The following is a 21826-nucleotide window of genomic DNA, read 5'->3' as shown; positions in this document are numbered from 1 at the left end:
CTAAAAGAAAACTTTGGGGAAACTCTCCAGAACATTTGACTGGACAAAGATTGTTTCAGTAATACCCCCACGGGCACAGGCAAGCAAAGCAAAAACGGACAAACAGGATCACAAGTTAGAAATGTTGTCCACAGCAAACAGTAAACAAAGTTATGATACCACCCAGAGAATTGGAGAATATATTTGTCAATTACCCATCTGACAAGGGATTGATAATTAGAATATACAAGGATATATAACTATATAATAATGCCACAGGAAAAAATCTATTAAAAAATCTAATAATCTGATTAAAAATGAGCAAAGATCTGAATACTTTTCAAAAGAAGGTATATATATGGCAAACAGGTATATGAGAAGGTATTCAACATCACTGATTAGAGAATTGCAAGTAAAAACTAAAATGTGATAGCTTTTCATCCAAGTTATAACAGGTTTTATCCAGAAGTCCAGCAATAATCAAATGGAAAAAGTTTCCTTATCCCCTTCACAGGGCACGCAATGGGGGTGTGGTTCACTTCTTCCATACCCCACTGCTCAAACCTCTTGGGGAGCATACAGACAGGCAGGTTGTGGGGCTCCAAACCCACAGCAGTGTCTAGGGGTGAATGTTTACAGCTGAAGCCCCAGTGGGTGTGTGTTCCAGGGTGCTCTTTCAGTTTAGCCTCTGTAGGGAGCTTGTGATAATTAGCTCGATTAGACCCCTGACTTGTTGCAAGGACAGAGGGCTTGCTGTAACCCGGGCTTCTTGCCTTTGTTTACCAAAAGAATCGGATCACACGTGGGCTTGGAGAATGAGTGCTACTTTTATTGAGTAGAAGTAGCTCTTAGCAGATGGGAGAGCCAGAAGGAAGATGGATTTCCCCTGGAGTCAGGCCACTTGGCAGCCTGGGCTCTCCTCTGACTGCCCCAGCCAAACTCCACCTCATTCTTCTGGTCAATAGCCTGTGGGAGTGCCCGTGTGTGCTGGGTGCTCTTCTGCTGGCATGTTCCCCTTGACGTCCTCTCAATGTCCAGCCACTTGTCATCTTCTGCAGATGTGATCCTCTCCTTGTCTAGCTGCTATGTGTCTGCCTGCTAGGGTCTCAGGGGGTTTTACAGGCACAGGATGAGGGCATGGCAGGCCAGGGTGGTCTTGGGAAATGCAACATTTGGGCAGGAAAACAGAAATGCTTGTCCTCACCTAGGTCCACGGGCACAGGCCCAGGAATGGAGCCCTAGCCAAGGACCAGGCCCTCCTCTACCCAGCACTTCCCTGCCCCGCTTTGGTATCAATAACAAATGCTGGTGAGGATGTGAACAAAAGGAAACACTTGCATATTGTTGGTGGGAATGTAAATTAGTACAGCTGCTATGGAGAACAGTTTGGAGGTTCCTCCAAATACTAAAAATAGAGCTATCATGTGATCCAGCGATCCCATTGCTTGCTAGATACAGAAAAGAAAGGAAATCAGTATATCTAAAAGATATCTGCATTCTCATTTTTATGGCAGCACTATTCACAATAGTACATATACACAATGGAGTACTATTTGGCCATAAAAGAGAACAAGTTACTGTCATTTGCAGCACATGAACAAAATTATAGGTCATTATGCTCAATGAAATAAGCCAGGCAGAAAAGACAAACTGCATATTCTCATTATCTGTGGTAGCTAAAAATCAATACAGTTGAGCTCATGGAGATAGAGAATAGAGGGATGGTTACCAGAGGATGATAAGGGTAGTGAGAGGGTGTGGGGAAAGTTGGGAGAGTTAATGGGGAGAAAAAAATAGAAACAATGAATAAGAGCTAGTATTTGCTAGCACAACAGGGTGATAATAGTGAAAAAATAATAGTACATTTAAAGTACGTAAGAGTATAATTGGATTGTTTGTAACTCCAAGGATACATAATTGATTTAATGGATACCCCATTTACCCTGTGATGATTATTACATATTTCATGCCTGTATCAAAATCTCATGTAACCCATAAAAAAATACACCTATAATATACCCCCCAAATTAAAAATTAAAATTGAAAAAAACATAAATGTATGAATGTATGTAGGGGCTCATCAGTCAATCTAAATGCTATATTTATTATTTTCTGTAAAGTTATTAAATTTTATTGGTAAATTTATTTAAATTGATATTTTGGTATGATATGTTACAAGTTACACTTTGCTTACTATTTTTTTCATACTCTTTGCTCCTACAAAAAAAAAACAAGGTTTATTTCTACATACTGAACTTTTACCTGGCAACCACATGTAATGATTTATATATTAAGGTGCTTTTCTTTAGTTCTGATTAATTTCATAAGCAGTCTAATAATCTGTTACTCATGGAAACACTATTTTCTACATTAATATCCTTATTGCTTTTATATCTGCTTTATATTACTGCACTGGCTACTACCTTTATTAAACAATTGAATAGAAATTGATTCTAGCAGGAATTCTTGTTTAGTTACTAATTTCAAAGTAGAAGTTTTAAATTTTCCCAGGTAAGCGTAATATTTGCTATTAAGATTTAAATAAAACTTTACCTAGTTTGCTAACATTATCACATTGTTTTCTTAAAAACAACTTTTATTTTAGGTTAATTTTAGATATATGGAAAAATTATTAAGATAATGCCAAAAGTTCCCAAATATTCCATATCCACCATATATAGGACATACATACATCATACCTGCCGTACATAGGACAAACATAATTTGTCACTGATGATGTTAATTTAATCACCATGGCAATGTAGTGTTTTTTCTCCTTTCTTCAGGGTAAAGTCACATTATTTTTTCCCTGTGTCATACTGCCATCATGGGAAGGACAGGGAGACCCAGGACCAAACAGTAGTCAGACGAGGTCTTTGAGGGAGAACTGCAGGACTCCTTGCCCACAAAGAGGAGGATCCACAGAATCCAGCTTCCTACCTGCTGTCATCCCTGGGGCATGGTGGCCCACTGCGGCATCCCCTGACTTCTTAGAGGGTAGAAAGAGGAGAAGACCGTGCTCAAGTGAGTCTCACTTCAGATCATGAGAGGGGAAGGGAACTGGGCCATTCTAGGCATCCCCAGGATGACACAGAGGAAGGACTGGTGAGGCATCCCTCCCAAGAAACAGAAGGACACACAAAACCAGCTCCTGTTTTCATCCCTGAGAGGCCTTGGGCAGGGCCCTCAGGCAGATATGCTAGTGCTCTTTACTTCCTCTTGGGGGAGGGGGTGGGTCTCATGGAAATGGGAACCTTGATCTGAAGAACATAGTCTCTGGACAGCAGGAGAAGGAACTCCGAGGCCCTGTCAGGAATAGTAACTGCAGGAAGACAGAAAGCCTTGTCCATGCCATTTCAGACAGAGGGCCCTGCCATGGGCTTTGGAGGCCCTATCCCACTGTGGACGGATGTGATTCTCCCTCTCTTCTACCTTGCTGGTCTCAGGGATGGGAGGGGCTTGTTTAGAGGTGAAAGACTCTGAAGCACAGGGGCAGGCAGCCAGGCAGTATCAGGAGTCCAGGCACAGCCCCTCAGGAAGACTGGAAGGGAATACCCATGGCTGGTAGTGGCCCTCCCCGTCCCTGTGCCCGCTGCCAGCTCTGGAGGACCCCATCAAGGTCCGCAGATGTACAACTTTCTGATTTCCATTTTGGGCATCAGCTGGAGGGGAAGTTTTCTCTGTGGAGGGCTGTTTCAGTTAAGCAGAGAGGAGCCCCAGGGCTGGCCAACTAAATGGAAGAGAACTCAGGGGAAGGACACATAGGGGAGGCACAGACCATGCCCAGTCACAACCTGCTGCAATCTCTGGAGAAAGGAGGTGGCAGGGAGAAAGCAGAGAGGTGGGAAGAAAGAGGTTGGCATGGGATGTGAGAAGGAAAAGGTGAAGGGGGCCCATGAGGTGAGCAGGAAGGGCTGAAGGAGGCAGGAAGGTGAAGGAAGAAGTAGGCTAGCCACATGGAGGTGGACAGGAAGAAGTGGAAGGGGTTGGGGAGGTGGGCAGGAATGGGTGCTGTGGGGAGAAGAGGTGAGCCATAATGGGTGGAATTGGGTAGGAAAGTGGGCAGGAAGGGGTGCGGGGTGGGGAGATGGGCAAGAATGTATAGAAAGGGGCTGGAGGTGAACCATAATGGGTGGAATGGAGTAGGGATGTGGGCAAGAAAAAGTAGATGGAGCTGGAGGGGAGGGCAGGAAAGGGTGGAAAGAGGCAGAGAGGTGGGGGTGAATCCTCCACAGAGAGGAGGTGCCACCCCACACTGGCTGTATAACACTCTACACCCAGAAGAATGGCTGACATCCAAAACATTGAAACATCAATTGCTAAATGACAGAAGAAAATCTAAAAAGGCTACATAACATATGATTTCAACCATACTATATTCTGGAACAGGCAAAGATGAATACACTAAAAATATTAGTGGTTTCTAGGGGTCCAGGTTTCAGGGCTGGGTCAAAGGGGACTGATAATTAGGTGGAACACACAGGAGATCTAGGATGGTGAAATAATTCTGTGTGATACTATAATGATGAATATTTGTCATTACACACTTATTAAAATCCATAATATCCCCAGCGTTAAGAATGAGTCCTAATGTAAACCCTGGTCTTAACAATGAGGTATTAATACAGGTCTATCCGTTGTAGCACACATGTCATAATAATACAAAATGTAAATAGAAAGAGATACTGTGTGTGTGTGTGTGTGTGTGTGTGTGTGAGCACGCGCGCGCGTGCGTGCACACGTGCAAGGAGCAGGGCAGGGCCGGTGGTGTAGATACGTAGGAACTCTAATTCTGATGAAGTTTTCCCTTTGTACTTTTGGATTAGTAATGCTCTAAAAATGAAGTTTATTTGTCTTTAAAAAGATGCAAATGATTTTAATAGACCCTTTACCAAAGGGGATATAGCAAATGGGAAAAAAAAGCATATAAAGAGATGACCAATGTCATATGTCATTAAGAAGATGCAAACAAAAAACCACAGAAGATTTCAATATATGCTTATGAGAATGGCTAAAACCTGAAAATCTAAAATACTAAATGTGAGAGAGGATATAGAATAACACACATTCTCATTCCTTCTAGTTGTGATAAAAAATAGTACAGGCACACTTTTAAATCAGTATCTTAGGAACCTAGGCATATGACAAATTGGAAAAGTTAAAACTATAGGAACTGAAAACAGAATAGAGTTGTTAGGAGCTCTGTAGAAGTGCAGTGATTGAGTTCAAACATGATGCACAGAATTTTAGGCAGATGGAACTGGTCAGTATGATACTTGGTTGGTAGATATGGGACCCCATGCATTTTCCAAAATACATATAACTTCTCATGCTAGTTAAATCTAATGTGTGCATTTAAAACTTTAATCGTGTATTGGTTTTTAAAAGGCCCACGGGCTACTGAAAAGATAATGGTTTTTTGAGGGACAAGGATAGGAAAAGGACCAACAATAAGGAAACCTTCAACATAGGCTAAATGAGAGATGATATTAACTTCACCCACAGAAGTAAAGTGGAAAAACTTGGAATTGAATTTAGAGGTTGAAGGAGCAAATGCTGCTCTCTGGACAGGAGAAGGAAGGAGTATAGGCTCTGGTAGAAGTAATGCCTTAAGAAAGACAGAGGGGCATTCCTACCCCATTTCAGCCAGAAGACACAGTCTCTCAAGAAGGCTGGAAAGGAACACCCAAGGCTAGCAGTGCCCCTCCCCTGTCCCTGTGCCTGCTGCCAGTTCTGGAGGAGCCCATCAGGGTACCCAGATGTACGACTTTCTGACTTCTATTTTGGGAGTCAGCTGGACGGGAGGTTTTCTCTGAGGATGGCAGCGTCAGTTACACAGAGGGAGGAGCCCCAGGACTGGACAAAAAACAAGAACACAACTCTGTGGAAGGACGGTGACTTTCCAATAAGGATGGGAAGCACAGGCTGCACACAGCCACTCCTTATTGTCACCTCTAGTAAAATGAGGGTGGGATGTCCGGTAGAGGTGGGAGGTAAGAGGTCCGCAAGTCTTTCGGCGTGAACAGGAAGGGGTGGAAAGCGGCTCGGAGGTGGAAAGGAAGCGATGGAAAAGAGGTGGAGAGTTGGGGGGTGGTTCCTCTGCAGAGAGGAGGTCACGCCCAGAGGAAACCGCGCCCCATGCCCCACGCCCCGAGTCCCAGGCCACCCCTTCCGTCAGCCCTGCAGGGTTCCCGGATGTGCTTTCCCAACTTCCATCTTGGGAGTCTGAACATCGTGAGGCGTTTTGTGAGGAGACTCGACTCAGGTCAGTGGAGGGAAGAGTCTTAGAGCTGGCCAGTCCTCAGGGCCTGAGGGAGAACTGAGGGACCACCCACCATAGAGAAAAGAAGCTCCAGCCCGCCCTGCCCCTGCCGTGGGACTTGTAGGTCCCGAACAGGAAAATGGCTGCCGAGAGCTGAGGGACGCATCCCCACTACAGAAGAAGGGAGGAGGTGCCGGCCCTGTAGGGAATAAATAGGAAGACTTTGAGGAGGACTGAGGGAACCCCCATTCCTGAGGACAGATTCCGACCCTGCCCCTCGTATCAGCCCTGGCAGAGCTCCCCAGTCGGCTCAGGCTGAGCCGCAGCCCCCTCATTTCTGAGTGAAGGGTGTAAGGAACGGGGAGGCCTTGGTCTGAGGGTCCCACGGCAAGTCAGCAGAGGCAGCTGCCTCTAGTTGGCAGAGGGAAGATTCCCAGGCCTGCTGGGGATAAGAGAGAGGACTCAAGTGTCATATGTGCTTCAGAGCAGATGTGAGGCTGCCCCGATTGCCCCCGTGGTAGAGTATGGGATGTGGCTGCCTCCTCACTACCTCCCTCTCCTCTCAGGGATGTGGAGGTTGCTCTGAGGTTTTGCCTCAGGCCAGCAGAGTGGTAGGGGACGTGGCACGACCTGAGAAAATGTGACAGTGCTAGTTAAATTCTGAGGGGGCCACGAACCCTAGAACTGTGGGGCTCTGGGAATCTGGCCAGCCCCAGCTGCAGTCTTTAGCCACAGGCGTTCCCTCAATTCCTCTTGCAGGTGCTCCAGGAACCAGGTAGTGACGAACTGGGTCTGAGTTGCACTTCCTAAAAGTCAGCACAGCAGAGGAGATCCAGGCAGTGCCAGCAGTCAAGGTGAGAGCACAGCCTGTGTACCAAGTGCCCTACCCACTATAAACAGAGAAGGTCCAACAGCACCCAGCCCTAACCACATACTGTCATTCCTGGTGCCCCAGGCTCTGCCTGTCAACTGTGCCCTGAGGTGCTTTTTCACATCTTCCTGCAGGTTACCAGGGGACAAACCCCTTAGGAAGACAGGCAACCTGTGAGGCCCTAGAGCACCACCTTACGAGAAGAGCTGTAAGTTGGCCTTTGTCAGAGCCATCATGGGTGTGTTTCTCAGCTGAGGTCACTCACACTGTCACTCTCTTTTACAGGTCTGTTGGATCCCATCATCCATATCCCTGTTGATAGGTTTACCTGCTGCTCCTGAAGAAGTTATGTCTCCCCATCCATTCCCTAGCGATGGGAAAGACCCCCAGAACCCAGGTGCCATAGAGGACTCGGCAGATGCAGAGATTCCCTCAGATGAGGAAGCTTCCTCCATGTCCTCTTCCTATACCTACTTATTTCCACTTTCCCCCTCCTTACCCTCTTCTCCGAGTTCAGACGAGGAAGAAGAGGGGGAGGAGAGGGAGGTAGGGGGAAGGGGAAGAGGGGAGGTGGAGGAGGGGGAGGGGGAGGAGGAGGAAGAGGGGGAGGAGGAGGAGGAGGGGGAGGAAGAGGAGGAGGGGGAGGAAGAGGAGGAGGGGGAGGAAGAGGAGGAGGGGGAGGAAGAGGAGGAGGGGGAGGAGCTGTCTGCTGGGATGTCAAGTCTTTCCCCAAGCACTCCCAGTAGTACTCCACAGAGTCCTTCACAGGGTAGCCCCCAGAGTCCTCCTCAGAATCCTATCAGCTCCTCCTCCTCCTCTGCCTCATGGAGCCCAGTCAGTGGAGAGTCCAGCAGCCAGAAAGAGGAGGATCCAAGTACTTGTCAGGGCCTGTCAGACAGTGACTCCTTGTTCACAAATACACTAGATGAAAAGGTGGCTGAGGTAGTGCAGTTCCTGCTTCTCAAATATGAAGCAAAGGAGCCTGTAACAGAGGCAGAGATGCTGATGATTGTCCTCAGCTACCAAGACTACTTTCCTATAATACTTCAGAAAGCACGGGAGTTCATGGAGCTTCTTTTTGGCCTTGCCCTGATAGAAGTGGACCCTGACCACTTATATGCATTTGCAAACACAGTAGACCCCACCGACAAGGGTAGTAGTGATGACCAGGGCATGCCTAAGAACAGCCTCCTGGTTCTTATTCTGAGTATAATCTTCATAAAGGACGGCTGTGCCTGTGAGGAAGTCATCTGGGAAGTGCTGAATGCAATAGGGGTGTATGCTGGGAGGGAGCACTTCATCTATGGGGAGCCCAGGGAGCTTCTCACTAAAGTTTGGGTGCAGGAACAATACCTGGAATATCGGCAGGTGCCCAACACTTCTCCTCCATATTATGACTTCCTATGGGGTCCGAGAGCCCATTCAGAAAGCAGCAAGAGGAAAGTACTAGAGTTTTTGGCCAAGCTGAACAGCACTGTCCCAAATTCCTTTCCATCCTGGTACAAGGATGCTTTGAAAAATGTGGGAGAGAGAGCCCAGGCCATAATTTCCACCAAAGATGATGCCACTGACAAGGCCAGTGAAAGCCTCAGTGACATTTAGCATCCACTCCTCTTTTGAGTGAAGTCTAGGGCAGTTTCTTCCCTCTGGGTTTGAAGAAGGCAGTCGAGGTTCTAGGTAGTGTAGGGCCAGGTTGGGCTCAAGGAACGGTGTTCTTTGCATTTCAGTCCCATATTGGTAATGTAGAGATTTTCCTGTTTTTCGGTACTTTTTAAATGTTCTCCCTTTGAGTAGCAGGTAGTTAGCTTCAGAACCTTCATTTCTGAATATTAGTCACATATGTATTGCTGTTCATCTGGTTTAAGAGTAACAGTTTGATATTTTGCAAACAAAAAAAAAAAAAAAAGGAAATACCTTCTCTCTTATTCTGTGATCTGTAACAATATAGTGTGGTATTGTAATACGCATTTTCTTACAATGTGCAATAACTCAGCAGTTAAATAGTGGAACAAAATACAGGATGGTCAATATTTGCATTTCCCTGTCCCACTTGGTGTTTTGTTCTTGAAAATTAAAGATGTATACCTGGCTTTGCTTAGCTTGTTGAAGAAAGCAGCAGAAACTAACTCTCAATAAAAGAAAGCCGCACTGAGTCCTTTATTTGCTGAGCATTCTTTTACTATTTGCTTGTGGGAGTACCTGTTAGTAGTGGTGATACTAATAAAAGCATGACTTATCTCTACCCATAAAACAGTAGAATCTAGGAGCAGAAGCCATATCAAGAAGGTGGTAAGATGTTCTCTACAGTCTAAATAACAAGAAGGCTGGGGAGGTGAGAATCCAGATGCGAGCCTCCAAGTATAAAGATCCTGACCTAAGACAGCTTGGGGCTTTGGAAAACTGCAGTTGCCTCTGTGGGAGCTGGTAGTTATGAAGCTGAATGGTGGCAGGGACCAGACTCTCAAAGGGTGAGAGAAGAGCCTGGAATGGAAAACTACTCTGAGAAGTTGGTTCTGGGTGGAGGATGAAGCAGAGAGGAATCTCCACATGGGGAAGTAATGGAAGGGGTCCTGTGACTATTGTACTGGTGAGCTTGAACACAGTGCAAGGACTAGGTGATTGATACACACCATCTTCGAGGGTTTCCTGAGAAATAGAGTGATAATCCTTTGAAGTGCTGCCCAGAAGCCTCTAGGCTGGCAGTCACTTAGCTGGTGTGGGAGAGCCAAAGTCCTCTCCATGGAAAGGCCATTTAATTAAGTTACTCTGAATGACGTGGCCAACTCTAAGCAAGGGATAGATTTTTAGTGGAGGATACATAAAAATAGTGATTTGGATTGACAAGCATTGGGAAAGGTGAAAAGGAGTTGGTCCTTGACTCAAATTCTAGGACCATTGAGTTGCATTCCACTTGGGGAATTTTCCACTTACCCAAAGTATACAATGTTTAATTTCAGAAAGAAAATGTACTGAGTTTTATTTACGAAGTCGGATTTTTGGTTGAGTTGGTACTCCATGACATACACAGCTACATAGGCTCTGAAATGTTTTGGATCACAAAAACAAGAGCAAATTTTTTCCTAAAGGGCAGTTGTAGCCTTGGGGTTATATTCATATTGATAACTGCCATTTGTTAAAATTCCAATATATGCTTGTCACTGTGCCAGGTGTTTTACTCAAAAACATCCAACAATTCTACAAGGCAGGGCTTATGAAACCCCTTTTACAGATGAAGAACCTGAGTCTCATCTTGCTTGATAAATTCAGCGAGACCACATGGCTAGGAAGTGACAGTGCTGGCACTTGAGCCTTGCTTTGAATTTATCTTGACCCATACTATCTCCACTCTTCCCAGACTGAGGAAGGCCTTTGCCTTTTAAGCTACTTCTCTGCATACTTGCTATCATCTCTCAGGTGACATAAAGATGAACCCTGTGTCCAAGGTATTAAGGTAGGTGGGGAGAAGAATGGTGACAAAGAGAATAAATACAATTTGGGGATCACTGTGGGCTTAGTTTACCTGTTCCTATTCTGAACGCTAGATTTCTTAAGAGCTGACTCTGTCCAGGTGCCAGTAGTTCTGTCCAGCCTCAGCACATTTCCACTTTACAGCACCCTCCTTCTGATCTCTCCTGTGTGCTCTCTTAAGCAACTCTCGAACCTGTTCTGCTGACCAGCTCGTCCCTACAATCTCTCTATGTGAAGGCTGTGCCCTGCTTCCAGTGTAACAGCCCAGAATCACTAGTTCTTCCCCTGACATAGATGCCTCCTCATCCCTGCAGAAGTTCTCTGACTGATCCATCCCTCCCCCTGGCTTCTGTGTAATAACAGCACTCTGATGTACATTTTCATTTTGGATAGTGACATTTCCATACCCACCCTGGGCATCTCCAACACACTCTCAAAATATTCCCACATACGGTGGTGACTAGATTCTGATCTGCCACATATATAATATACCAGTACCAGGGATGTAATCCTAAGGTAAGAGAGTTTTTGAGATCATCCTAATATTTGATATTTGTATTAGGATTTTAATATATTTGTAATGGCATTGTTTGAAACAGGCCATGAAAAAATACACAGATGAATGACCTATACTAGGTGGTCAAAAACTAAAACTTCCTTGATAAACTTGGTATATGAGATAAGGCTATGAGAATCACTTTGTAAATAAATTACAAGGAGTTGAATTTCTGAAAAACAGAATAACAGCAAAATCCTGAATACTGCCTAGGAGGTGACAAGGGTTTCTTGGCTAGCTCTGATGAGAAAAGAAAACAATGGTCGACCATCTTTCCATGGTCCTTTGTCTGTGTACCTGCCACACAGGAAAATCCTGGTTTGCAGCATGCCACAGGCACATGTGCAGTTGTTCAAGAATGTTCAGTTATAAGAAGGGTAGCAGAGTCTCTCAAGGTAGGCTATTTACCATACACCAAAGGGCATGGAGGATTCTCAGCCTAAAGAAATTATATGGGTTATAAAAGGATGGTGTAGCAAAGTGCTATTGAGGGAATAACGTTGACCCTCCCTGCAAAGACTCACAGAATTGTTTTAAAACCTATTGTTGTAATCCTTTCTTTGAAACCACTAATCACCTAGTAGTTGCAATAAAAAACTGGAAAATTTCAAGGCAATGCAGGCTTTCTCATAAACAATTCCAAGAAATTAAAAGACTTACTGTCATAAATTATAATAGTTGCGTTTAATTGCACACCATAATGGCTTATGCAAGACATTACAATTGCCAATCTTCTTCTTGTCTAACTTGTCTTCCTAGTTGGTTCATTTGCAGTTAGACAGCAGCCAGTGCATCATTCCAATGCTATCATTTATTTTCAGCAGTAAACATCTGTTATGATTTAAAGCTACAAGTTGAAAGCAGCTTGGATACCTGGGTGACATGAGAGCCAAGACTCACTGTGTATTAGTTTATTATGCCATAACAACATACCACAGACTGGGTGACTTAAACAATACCCATGTATTTTCTCACATTTCTGGAGGCTACAAATCGAAGAACAAGATTTTTGCTAGTTAATTTCTTCTGTGGCATCTCCTTGACTTGCAGATGGCCACCTTCTCACTGAATTTTTATATGGTTGTCCCTTGGTTTGTGGTTCTGTATCCTAATCTCCTCTTCTGAGGACATCCACCAGTAATATTAAATACGACCCTAATAATACTCATTTTAACTTAATTACCTCTTCAAAGTATCTCCAAATACAGTGACATTCTGAGGTACTTGGGCTTAAGACTTGAATATATGCATTTGGAGGGAGAGAGAGAATTCAGCCCATAACACCCTATTTTAGCCAACTAAAACAGGAATTCAAATGTGTTAAGCCATGTAAATTTCAGGAAATTTCTTCATTCCATCAGCTTACTGTTACTTTATCTGACTACTATACTGCTATTCTTTCTTTTATTAGGCTTACTTTAATGCTTTTCTCACAAATAAATACTGCATCTATTATTGCTGCAAAAATTCTAAAAATACACAGAAATCACATTTTTCCCCTTTGCAAAGTTCTTCCAAAATTCAGCCTCTTACTCAGAAGTTTTCACAATTAACTATGTGGTGTGTAAATTTTAGAAGCTGATTTCAAGATTTTAAAGACAGATGTTGTAATCTAGATACACACATATATTACATATATATTTACATGTGTTTATCTATAAAGATAACTATATGTGGGTAATGACATACATATAGATATGCCAGTTGCCTTTGTACTACCATAGGTTAAATTCTCTCTAAATTAAAATGTGGCATTATTTGGAGATAGGATTATTTCAGAGGCAATCAAGTTAAAATGAGGTTATGAATACTGGCCCTAATTAAATATCATGGGAGTCATTATTAAAAGGGGAAATTTGGACACAGAGATATGAGTAGAGGGATGACAGTGTGAACATGCATGGATTGAAGATGGCCATCTACAAGGCAAGGAGAGAGGCCCGGAAAACATCCTTCGCTCACAGCCCTCAGAAGGAACCAACCTTGCAAATGCCTTGCTCTTTGACTATCAGACTCCAAAATTATGAGACAGTAACTATCTGCTGTTTATGTAATTCAGGTTGAGGTACTTTGCTGTGGTGGGCATAACAAACCAGTATATTCACTTATTAAAATGCATCCAGAACCTTTGCCTTATAGCACATATACATCTATCTTACATTTGGACTACTCTCTAGAATTCCAATTTATTTTTTACATTAATACATTGAACAAATCTCCACCTCATGAACACACATGTGTTTCTCTTTGGTGGCTATAATTAATACAATCAGCATATTTAAGTGGAAATTCTGGGATAAATGCATATAATAACTTATAAGGAATGCATATTAATGTGGAAACTGAGTCAGTGTGAACAGGGTATGAATATATTATACTTTTTATAATGTTGAGGCCTTTTTTCTAAAATGTTTCACTAGTTAATTTCCTCACACATTTGTCCATGGGGAAATGATTCATTTATTCACAAGCATTTTATCACAATTTTAAATGTTGTTCAAATTTATGGAGGCAAACACTAGGTGACCTTGGATTTGATGAAGAATTTTTCAGATGAAACACTAAAAATATCAGCAATCTAAGAAAAAAGAGAAAAATTTGACTCTAATAAAATTAGAAACTTCCACTTTGAAAAGATAATGCTAAGATGATGAAAAGACAAGCAAGAGACAGGGATAAATGTTCTGTGAAACACATATCTGATAAAAGATATGTATTTTAACATGCACAAAACTCTGAAAACTGAACCATAAGAAAACAGAAACCCAATTTAAAGTGGGCAAATAAATCTGAGCATGTATAAGAAAATAAGGAAAATAAGCATGTATAAGAAAACTGTTCCACGTCATATGGCATTAAGAGAATTGCAAATTAAAGCACCTAGGAGCTAGCACTCTACACCTAGGAGAATGGTTGATATCCCAAACACTGAAACATCAAATGTTGATACATATATTGAGTAACAGGAACTTTCAGTCACTGTTAGTGGGACAGACCTGGAGGAATCATGAAAGCCTATTGCTAAGTGAAAGAATAAAATCTAAAACAGCTACATAATGTATGATTTCAATTGTACCATATTCTGGAACAGGAAACTATGAATACACTAAAAATAGTGCTTTCCAGGTGCTGAAGGTTGGGGTTGGAGTAAAGGGGATTGATAATTAGGTGGAACACACAGGAGATCCAAGATGGCAAAAAAATTCTGTATGATACTATAATGATGAATATTTGCCATTAAACACTTAGCAAAATCTATAGTATCCTCAGCATTAAGAGTAAGTTGTGATGTAAACAATTGGCTTAATAATGAGATATCAATACAGGCCCATCAGTTGTAGCACACGTCATAATACAAAATGTAAATAAAAAGAGATACTTTGTGTGTGTGTGCAAGGAGCAGGTTAAAGCTGGTGGTGTAGATATGTAGGAACTCTAAATTCGATGAGGTTTTTTCTTTGTATTTTTGGATTAGCAATGCTCTAAAAATGAAGTTTATTCATTTATAAAAAGATGCAAATGATTTGAATAGACACTTTACCAAAGAGGATATACCAATCTGAAAACAAAAGCATATAAAAAGATGAACAATGTCATATGTCATTAGGAAGATGCAAACAAAAACCAGAGAAGATTCCAATACAGGCTTATTAGAAGGGCTAAAATCTGAAAAATCTAAAATACTAAATGTAACAGAGGATATGGAATAACACATATTCTCATTCCTTGTTAGTTGTGATAAGAAATAGTGGAGGTATACTTTTAAGTGAGTATTTTATGAACCTAGTCATATGACAAATTGGAAAAGTTAAAACTGTAGGGACTGAAAACAGAATGGAGTTGATAAGAGCTTTGTAGAAGTGCAGTGATTGATGTCAAACAGGATGCACAGGAAATTTTTAGGCAGATGGAACTGGTCAGTATGATACTTGGCTTGGTTGGTAGATATGGGACTCCATGCATTTTCCAAAATACATATAACTTCACGTGCTATTTAAATCTGATGTGTATATTTAAGACTTTAATTTTGTATTGGTTTTTAAAAGGATCACAGGCTGCTGAAAACACAATGAGTTTTTCAGAGATTAGGATAGGAAAAGAAACAGTAATAAAGAAGCTTTTAACATAGGCTAGGCGAGAGATGATATTAACTTCACACCCAGCAGTAAAGTAGAAAAATTTGAAATGGATTTTAACGGTTGAAAGAAAACATGTTGCCATCTGGACAGGAAAGGGAGGGATTGGAGGCCCCATAAGAAGTAATAGAGGATGACTGAGGAGACTTTCTACCCCATTTCAGATAGAAGCAGTGGAGACCTGCCTGTGGATGGATGTGTTTCTACCTCTCTTGCATCTCGGAGGTCTCAGGGATGGGAGGGGCTTACTTGGAGGTGAAAGACTCTGACCCACAGAGTCAGTGAGTCCAGGCACAGCCTCTCAGGAAAGCTGGAAGGGAACACCCAAGGCTGGTAGTGTCCCTCCCCCGTCCCTGTGCCTGCTGCCAGCCCTGGAGGACCCCATCAAGGTTCTCAGATGTACAACTTTCTGACTTCCATTTTGGGAGTCAGCTAGAGGAGAAGTTTTCTCTGAGGGGGGCAGTTTCAGTTATACAGAGAGAGGAGCCCCAGGGCTGGCCAACTAACAAGAAGAGAACTCTGTGGAAGGACGGTAACCCACTACCGTGTAGGGGAGGCCCAGGCTGCACCCAGACACTCCTTGCTGTCAGCCCTGGAAAAGGAGGCTGGGGGAGTCAAGTACAGCGGAGATGGGAGGGAGGAGGTCGGTAAGGCTTAGGGAGTGAGCAGGAAGGCTTGGAGCGCATCTGGGAGCGGGGAAGGAAGGATGAAAAAGAGGCGAAGAGGCGGGGTATGAAAACGAGGCTGAGAAGTGGTGGGGGGGATGGTTCCTCTGAGGAGGCCCCGCCCCACGCTGCCCCTGCCATCAGCCCTGGTCAACTCCTGCAGGGTTCCCGGATGTGCTTTCCCGACTTCCATCTGGGGAGTCTGAAGGACCTGAGGGGTTTGTGAAGAGGCTCGACACAGGTCAGTGGAGTAAGGGTCTTAGACCTGGCCAGTCCTCAAGGTGAGGGCCCTGAGAGAGAACTGAGGCACCTCCCACCATAGACAGAAGCAGCTCTGGCCCACCATGCCCCTGACGTGGGACTTGTAGGTCCCAGACAGGAAGATGGCCGCTGAGGACTAAGGGACACGTCCTCATGACAGGAGGAGGAGGTGCCGGCCCTGTAGGGAATAAATAGGAAGACTTTGAGGAGGACTGAGGGAACCCCCAATCCTGAGGACAGATTCCCACCCTGCCCCTCGTATCAGCGCTGGCAGAGCTCCCCAGTCGGCTCAGGCTGAGCCGCATCCCCCTCATTTCTGAGTTAAGGGTGTAAGGGACGGGGAGGCCTTGGTCTGAGGGTCCCACGGCAAGTCAGCAGAGGCAGCTGCCTCCGGTTGGCAGAGGGAAGATTCCCAGGCCCTGCTGGGGATAAGAGGGAGGACTGAAGTGTCATATGTGCTTCAGAGCAGATGTGAGGCTGCCCCGACTGCCCCCGTGGTATTAGAGTATGGGATGTGGCTGCCTCCTCACTACCTCCCTCTGCTCTCAGGGATGTGGAGGTTGCTCTGAGGTTTTGCCTCAGACCAGCAGAGTGGTGGGGGATGTGGCCCGGTCTGAGAAAATGTGACAGTGCTAATTAAATTTTGAGGGGGTCTTACAGCCCAGAACTGTGGGGCTCTGGATGTCTGGCCAGCTCCAGCTGTCAGCTCTGGCAGGTCCAAGGCTCTGCTTGCAGTCTTAGCTGGAGGGGCTTCCTTACTTCCTCTTGCAGGTGTTTCAGGAACCAGGTGGTGACAAACTGAGTCTACGTTGCACTTCCGAAAGTCAGCACAGCAGAGGCGGCCCAGGCAGTGCCAGGAGTCAAGGTGAGTGCACACCCTGACGGTGTACCAAGGGTCCTACCCCCACAAACAGAGCAGACCCAGCAGCACCCAGCCCACCACCTACTGTCATTCGTGGTGCCCCAGGCTCTGTCTACCAACCATGCCCTGAGGTGCTTTCTCACATCTTCCTATAGGTTACCAGGGGACAAACCTCCTAGGAAGGCAGGCGATCTGTGAGGCCCTACAGCACTACCTTAAGAGAAGAAGAGCTGTAAGTTGGCCTTTGTCAGAGCCATCATGGGTGCATTTCTCAGCTGAGGCCACTCACACTGTCACTCTCTTCTACAGGTCTACTGGATCCCATCATTCATATCCCTGTTGATATGTTTATCTGCTGCTCCTGAAGAAGTTGTTATGCCACTCTTTCCAAGCAATCCATTCCCCAACTCTGAGGAAGACTCCCAGAACCCAGTTGTGATAGAGGAGTGGATAGATGCACATGATCCCACAAATGAGGACACCTCCTCCATTTCCTCTTCCACTTTCTACTTATTATGTCCCTCCTCTTCTTCCTCCTCATTCTCTCCTCTGATTCTTGGTGGTCTTGAGGAGGAAGATGTGTCATCTGCTGGGATGTCAAGTCTTCCCCCGAGCACTCCCAATAGTCCTCCACAGGGTCCTTCACAGTGTCCTCCCCAGAATCCTCTGGGTTCCTGCTCCTCCTTTATTTCAGGGATCCCATTCAATGAAGAGTTCAGCAGCCAAAAAGAGGAAGAAGATACAAGTACATTTCAGGGCCTGCTAGACAGTAAGCCTTTGTTCACACATAAACTAGATGAAAAGGTAGCCGAATTAGTGCAGTTCCTCCTCCTCAAATATGAAGCAAGGGAGCGTGTAACAGAGGCAGAGATGCTGATGATTGTTGTCAGGTACAAAAACTACCATCCTATGATATTTGAGAAAGCCTGTGAGTTCATGGAGCTTCTTTTTGTCCTTGCCCTGATGGAAGGGGACCCTGACCACTTATAAGGATTTGCAAACACAGTAGACCCCACCGACATGGGTAGTGATGACCAGGGCACACCCAAGAACAGCCTCCTGATTCTTATTCTGAGTATAATCTTCATAAAGGACAGCTGTGCCTCTGAGGAGGCCATCTGGGAAGTGCTGAATGCAATAGGGGTGTATGCTGGGAGGGAGCACTTCGTCTATGGGGAGCCTGGGAAGCTCTTCATTAAAGTTTGGGTGGAGGAACGTTACCTGGAATATCGGGAGGTGCCCAACAGTTCTCCTCCACTTTATGACTGCCTATGGGGTCCGAGAGCCCATTCAGAAAGCATAAAGAGGAAAGTACTAGAGTTTTTGGCCAAGCTGAACGACACTGTCCCTATTATCTTTCCATCTTGGTATAAGGATGCTTTGAAAGATGCGGAAGAGCGTGCCCAGGCCATAATTTCCACTACAGATGATGCCACTGACATGGCCAGTGGACGCTTCAGTTTCATGTCCAGCAACTTCTGCTGTCCTAAGTGAAGTCTAGGGTCGTTTCTTCCTTTTGTGTTTGAAGAAGGCATTGAGGTTCTTCATAGTGGAGGGCCCGGGTGGCGTTGGAGAGAAAACAGTGCTCTCTGCATTTCTGTTTCATGTGGGTGGTTTATAGATTTACCTGTTTTTCTTTTGGCTATTTTCAAATGATTTTCCTTTTAATAGCAGGTTTAGTTAGTTTCAGAATCTTAGTTTATGAATATTACTCATACCCGTATTGCTGTTTCTCTGACTTAAAAGAGTTTATTTTGTTAAAAAATTGGGAAAACCTTCTCTCTTATTTTGTGATCTGTAACAGGATAATGTGGTATTGTAATAAGAATTTTCTTGAAAATGTGAAAGTACTCAGCAATTAAACAGTGGAACATAATAAAGGATGGCTAATATTTGCATCTCATCCTAGTTTTTATTCTCTTGGTCTTAAAAATCAAATATAGATAACTTGCTTAGCTTGGCATATTCAAGAAAGTAGCAGAAATTAAATCTGAATACAAGAAAGCCTCACTGATTCCTTTATTTGCTGAACATTATTTAAGCATACACTTTTGGAAGGCACTCTTCATAGTGGGGATAGTGTGAAAAGCAGAACTTATCCCTACCCATAAAACAGGAGATTCTTGGAGCAGAAGTCATATCAAGAAGGTGGCAAGATGTTCTCTACAATTTAAAGAACAACTTTAAAAATTACTGGGGAGGTGAGACTCCAATGTGAGCCTTTGAGTATAGAGACCCTGAGCTAAGGCAGCTTGGGGCTTTGGAAAGCTGCAGTTGCTTCTATGGGAGTTGATTGTTATGAAGCTGGGTGTTGTCAGCAACCAGACTCTCAGAAGGTGAGAGGAAAACCTGGAATGGAAAACTGCTCTGAGCAGTTGCTTCTGGATGGAGGATAAGGTGGAGAGGAGTCATCACTTGGAAAATTCATGGAAGGTATGCTGTGGCTTTTATACTGGTGAGCTTGAACACAGTGCCAAACGAGGTGATTGATATCCGTCATCTGCAAGTGTTTAAGAATGATACTTGCAGAAATAGAATGATAATCACTTGAAGTGCTTTCCGGAACCCTCTAGGCTGGCACTCATTTCCCTTACTTAGGAGAGCCAGAGTCCACTTCATGGAAAGGACATTTGATTGGGTTATTTTGAATGTAAATTGACCAACTCTAAGCAAGGGCTAGATTTTTAGTAGAGGACAATAGTAGTGGTTTGGGTGGACAAGCAATGCAGAAGGTGAAAAGGAGTTGGTCTTTAACTCAAATTCCAAGATAATTGAGTTGCATTCCACTTGGGGAATTCTCCCCTTACCCAAATTATACAATGTATTATTTCAGAAAGAAAATGTACTGAGTTTTATTTATGAAGCTGAATTTTGGTTAAGTTGGAACTCTATGACATATTCAACTACATATGTTGACATATTTTGGATAACAAAAACAGCTGAATTTTCACAAAAGACTGTGGTAGCTTTTGGGGATATAACCATATTGATAGCAACTGCCATTTGTTTCATTTCCAATATATGTCAGGCATTGTGCCAGGTGTTTTACTCATATTACATGCGTTCTCACAATTCTATAAGGCAGGGCTTATGAAACCACTTTTACAGATGAAGAACCTGAGGCTCATAGTGCTGCATAAATTCTGCAAGATCACATGAGTAGAAAGTGACAGGGCTGGGGCTGGAGCCTTGCTCTAAATTCATGTAGATGCATACTGTCGCCTCTCTTCTCAGCCTGAGGAAGGCTCATATCTCTTGTTAAATTCCCCAATACCACATTAGTAGAATGTGCCTCAGACTTGAGCCCTGGCCTGAATTTTACCTAGGCCTACACTGTCCCCAGTTCTCCCAGCCTGAGGACAACCTTTAAGTCACTTATCTTCATGCTTCTTAACATCTCTCAGGTGGCATAAAGATGAACCCTGTAACCAAAGTTTTAAGTTAGGTCTAAAGAATGAAGGTGACATGAGAACAAAATGTAATTCAGGGATCATTATTGGCTTTCTTTACCTAAAGTCCCCCTGTTCTAAGCCCCAGGTTTTCTAAGCGCTGACTCTGTTCAGGTGTTGGCAGTTTTGTCCAGCCCCATCACTTTCCTACATTACAGCACTGTCTTTTGATCTTCCCTATATGTTCTCTTGTGCAACTCTGGAACATGTCCAGTAGACTAGCTTGTCACTAGTGTCTCTCCCTCTGAATGCTGTGCCCTGGTCCCAATGCAAAATTCTTGAATCACCTGTCCTTCCCTTGACATGGACCATTCTTACTCCATGCAGAAGTTCCTTGACTCATCCATCTCTCACCCTGGCTCCTCTGTGATAACAGCCCTTCAGTGTGACTATTCAGTTTAGATAGTGACATTTCAATACCTACCCTGATTATCTTCAACAGACTCTCAACGTATTTCCTTCCACATAGACTGGTGAGTAGAATCTGATTTGCCACATAATATGCTAGTTTTAGAGATGTAATCCTAAAGTCAGAAATAGAGTTTTTGAAAGAATCCTAATATGTGATATTTGTGGTAGTATTTTAGTAAGATGCATTATTTAAAATAGTGCACTGAACCCAAACATATTTGAATGAGCTTTCATCAGTGATCAAAAACCAACATTTCCCTCATGATCTTTGTAGATGTAGAAAGACTATAAACTCACTTTGTAAATGATCTACTAGAAACTGAATTTCTAAAAAACAAAACAATAATAAAATCTTGAAGACTGCCTAGGAGGTGACAAGATTTCCATATCAGACATGCTAGCTCTAATAAGAAAAACAAACAATGGTTATCCATCTTTTCATTCCCTCTTGTCTGTATATCTGCCTTGTAGGAAAATTCTGGTTTGCATTGTGCCACAGGCACATGTACAGCTGTTCAGGAATGTTCAGTCATGTGGAGGGTAACAGAGGCTCTCAGAGTAGGATATTTATCATACACCAAAAGGACTGAGAGAATTCTCAGCCTAAAGAAATCATATCGGTTATAAAAAGGACAGTGCAGAAAAGTGAACAAGAACAAGAATAAGTTGGAGGATTTCAAGGCAATGGTGGCATTTCCATGAACCATTCCAGGAAAATAAGACTTACTGTCATGAATTATAATAGCTGCTTTTCATTGAGCACCACAATGGCGTATGGGAGAGATTGCAAGTATCCATCTTTTCCTTGTCTACCTTGTCTTCCTGGGTGCTTCATTTGTAGTTAGACAGAAGCCAGTGCATCATTCCAATGCTTTCATTTCTGTTTAGGAGTTAACATCTGTTGTG

At 43.6% G+C, this 21826-nt stretch overlaps 1 protein-coding gene, 1 long non-coding RNA gene and 1 pseudogene across 3 annotated transcripts; all 3 read left to right on the top strand.

Moving 5' to 3' along the window:
- The first annotated feature begins 6178 nt into the window (after positions 1–6178).
- LOC118150440 (uncharacterized) lies at positions 6179–7652 on the top strand. The gene is made up of 4 exons (XR_004738544.2): positions 6179–6244; positions 7001–7095; positions 7247–7320; positions 7398–7652. It is a non-coding gene; the product is annotated as an uncharacterized LOC118150440 (long non-coding RNA).
- A 144-nt stretch (positions 7653–7796) lies between these two features.
- Positions 7797–9259, top strand: MAGEC2 (MAGE family member C2). The gene has a single exon (XM_008989982.5). It carries the CDS (start codon positions 7827–7829, stop codon positions 8712–8714), a length of 888 nt encoding a protein of 295 aa, XP_008988230.1. The 5' UTR covers positions 7797–7826; the 3' UTR covers positions 8715–9259.
- A 6822-nt stretch (positions 9260–16081) lies between these two features.
- LOC100894855 (melanoma-associated antigen C2-like) lies at positions 16082–18665 on the top strand (annotated as a pseudogene). The gene is made up of 4 exons (XR_013531625.1): positions 16082–16178; positions 16970–17063; positions 17216–17292; positions 17370–18665. The product of XR_013531625.1 is annotated as a melanoma-associated antigen C2-like (transcript).
- The last annotated feature ends 3161 nt before the right edge of the window (positions 18666–21826 follow it).

The sequence above is a fragment of the Callithrix jacchus genome, chromosome X (genome assembly GCF_049354715.1).
Source record: "Callithrix jacchus isolate 240 chromosome X, calJac240_pri, whole genome shotgun sequence".
In the NCBI taxonomy this organism is placed as follows: Eukaryota; Metazoa; Chordata; class Mammalia; order Primates; family Cebidae; genus Callithrix; species Callithrix jacchus.
Note: the sequence above shows the minus strand (reverse complement) of the source record. Positions and strands in the feature narration are given on the sequence as shown.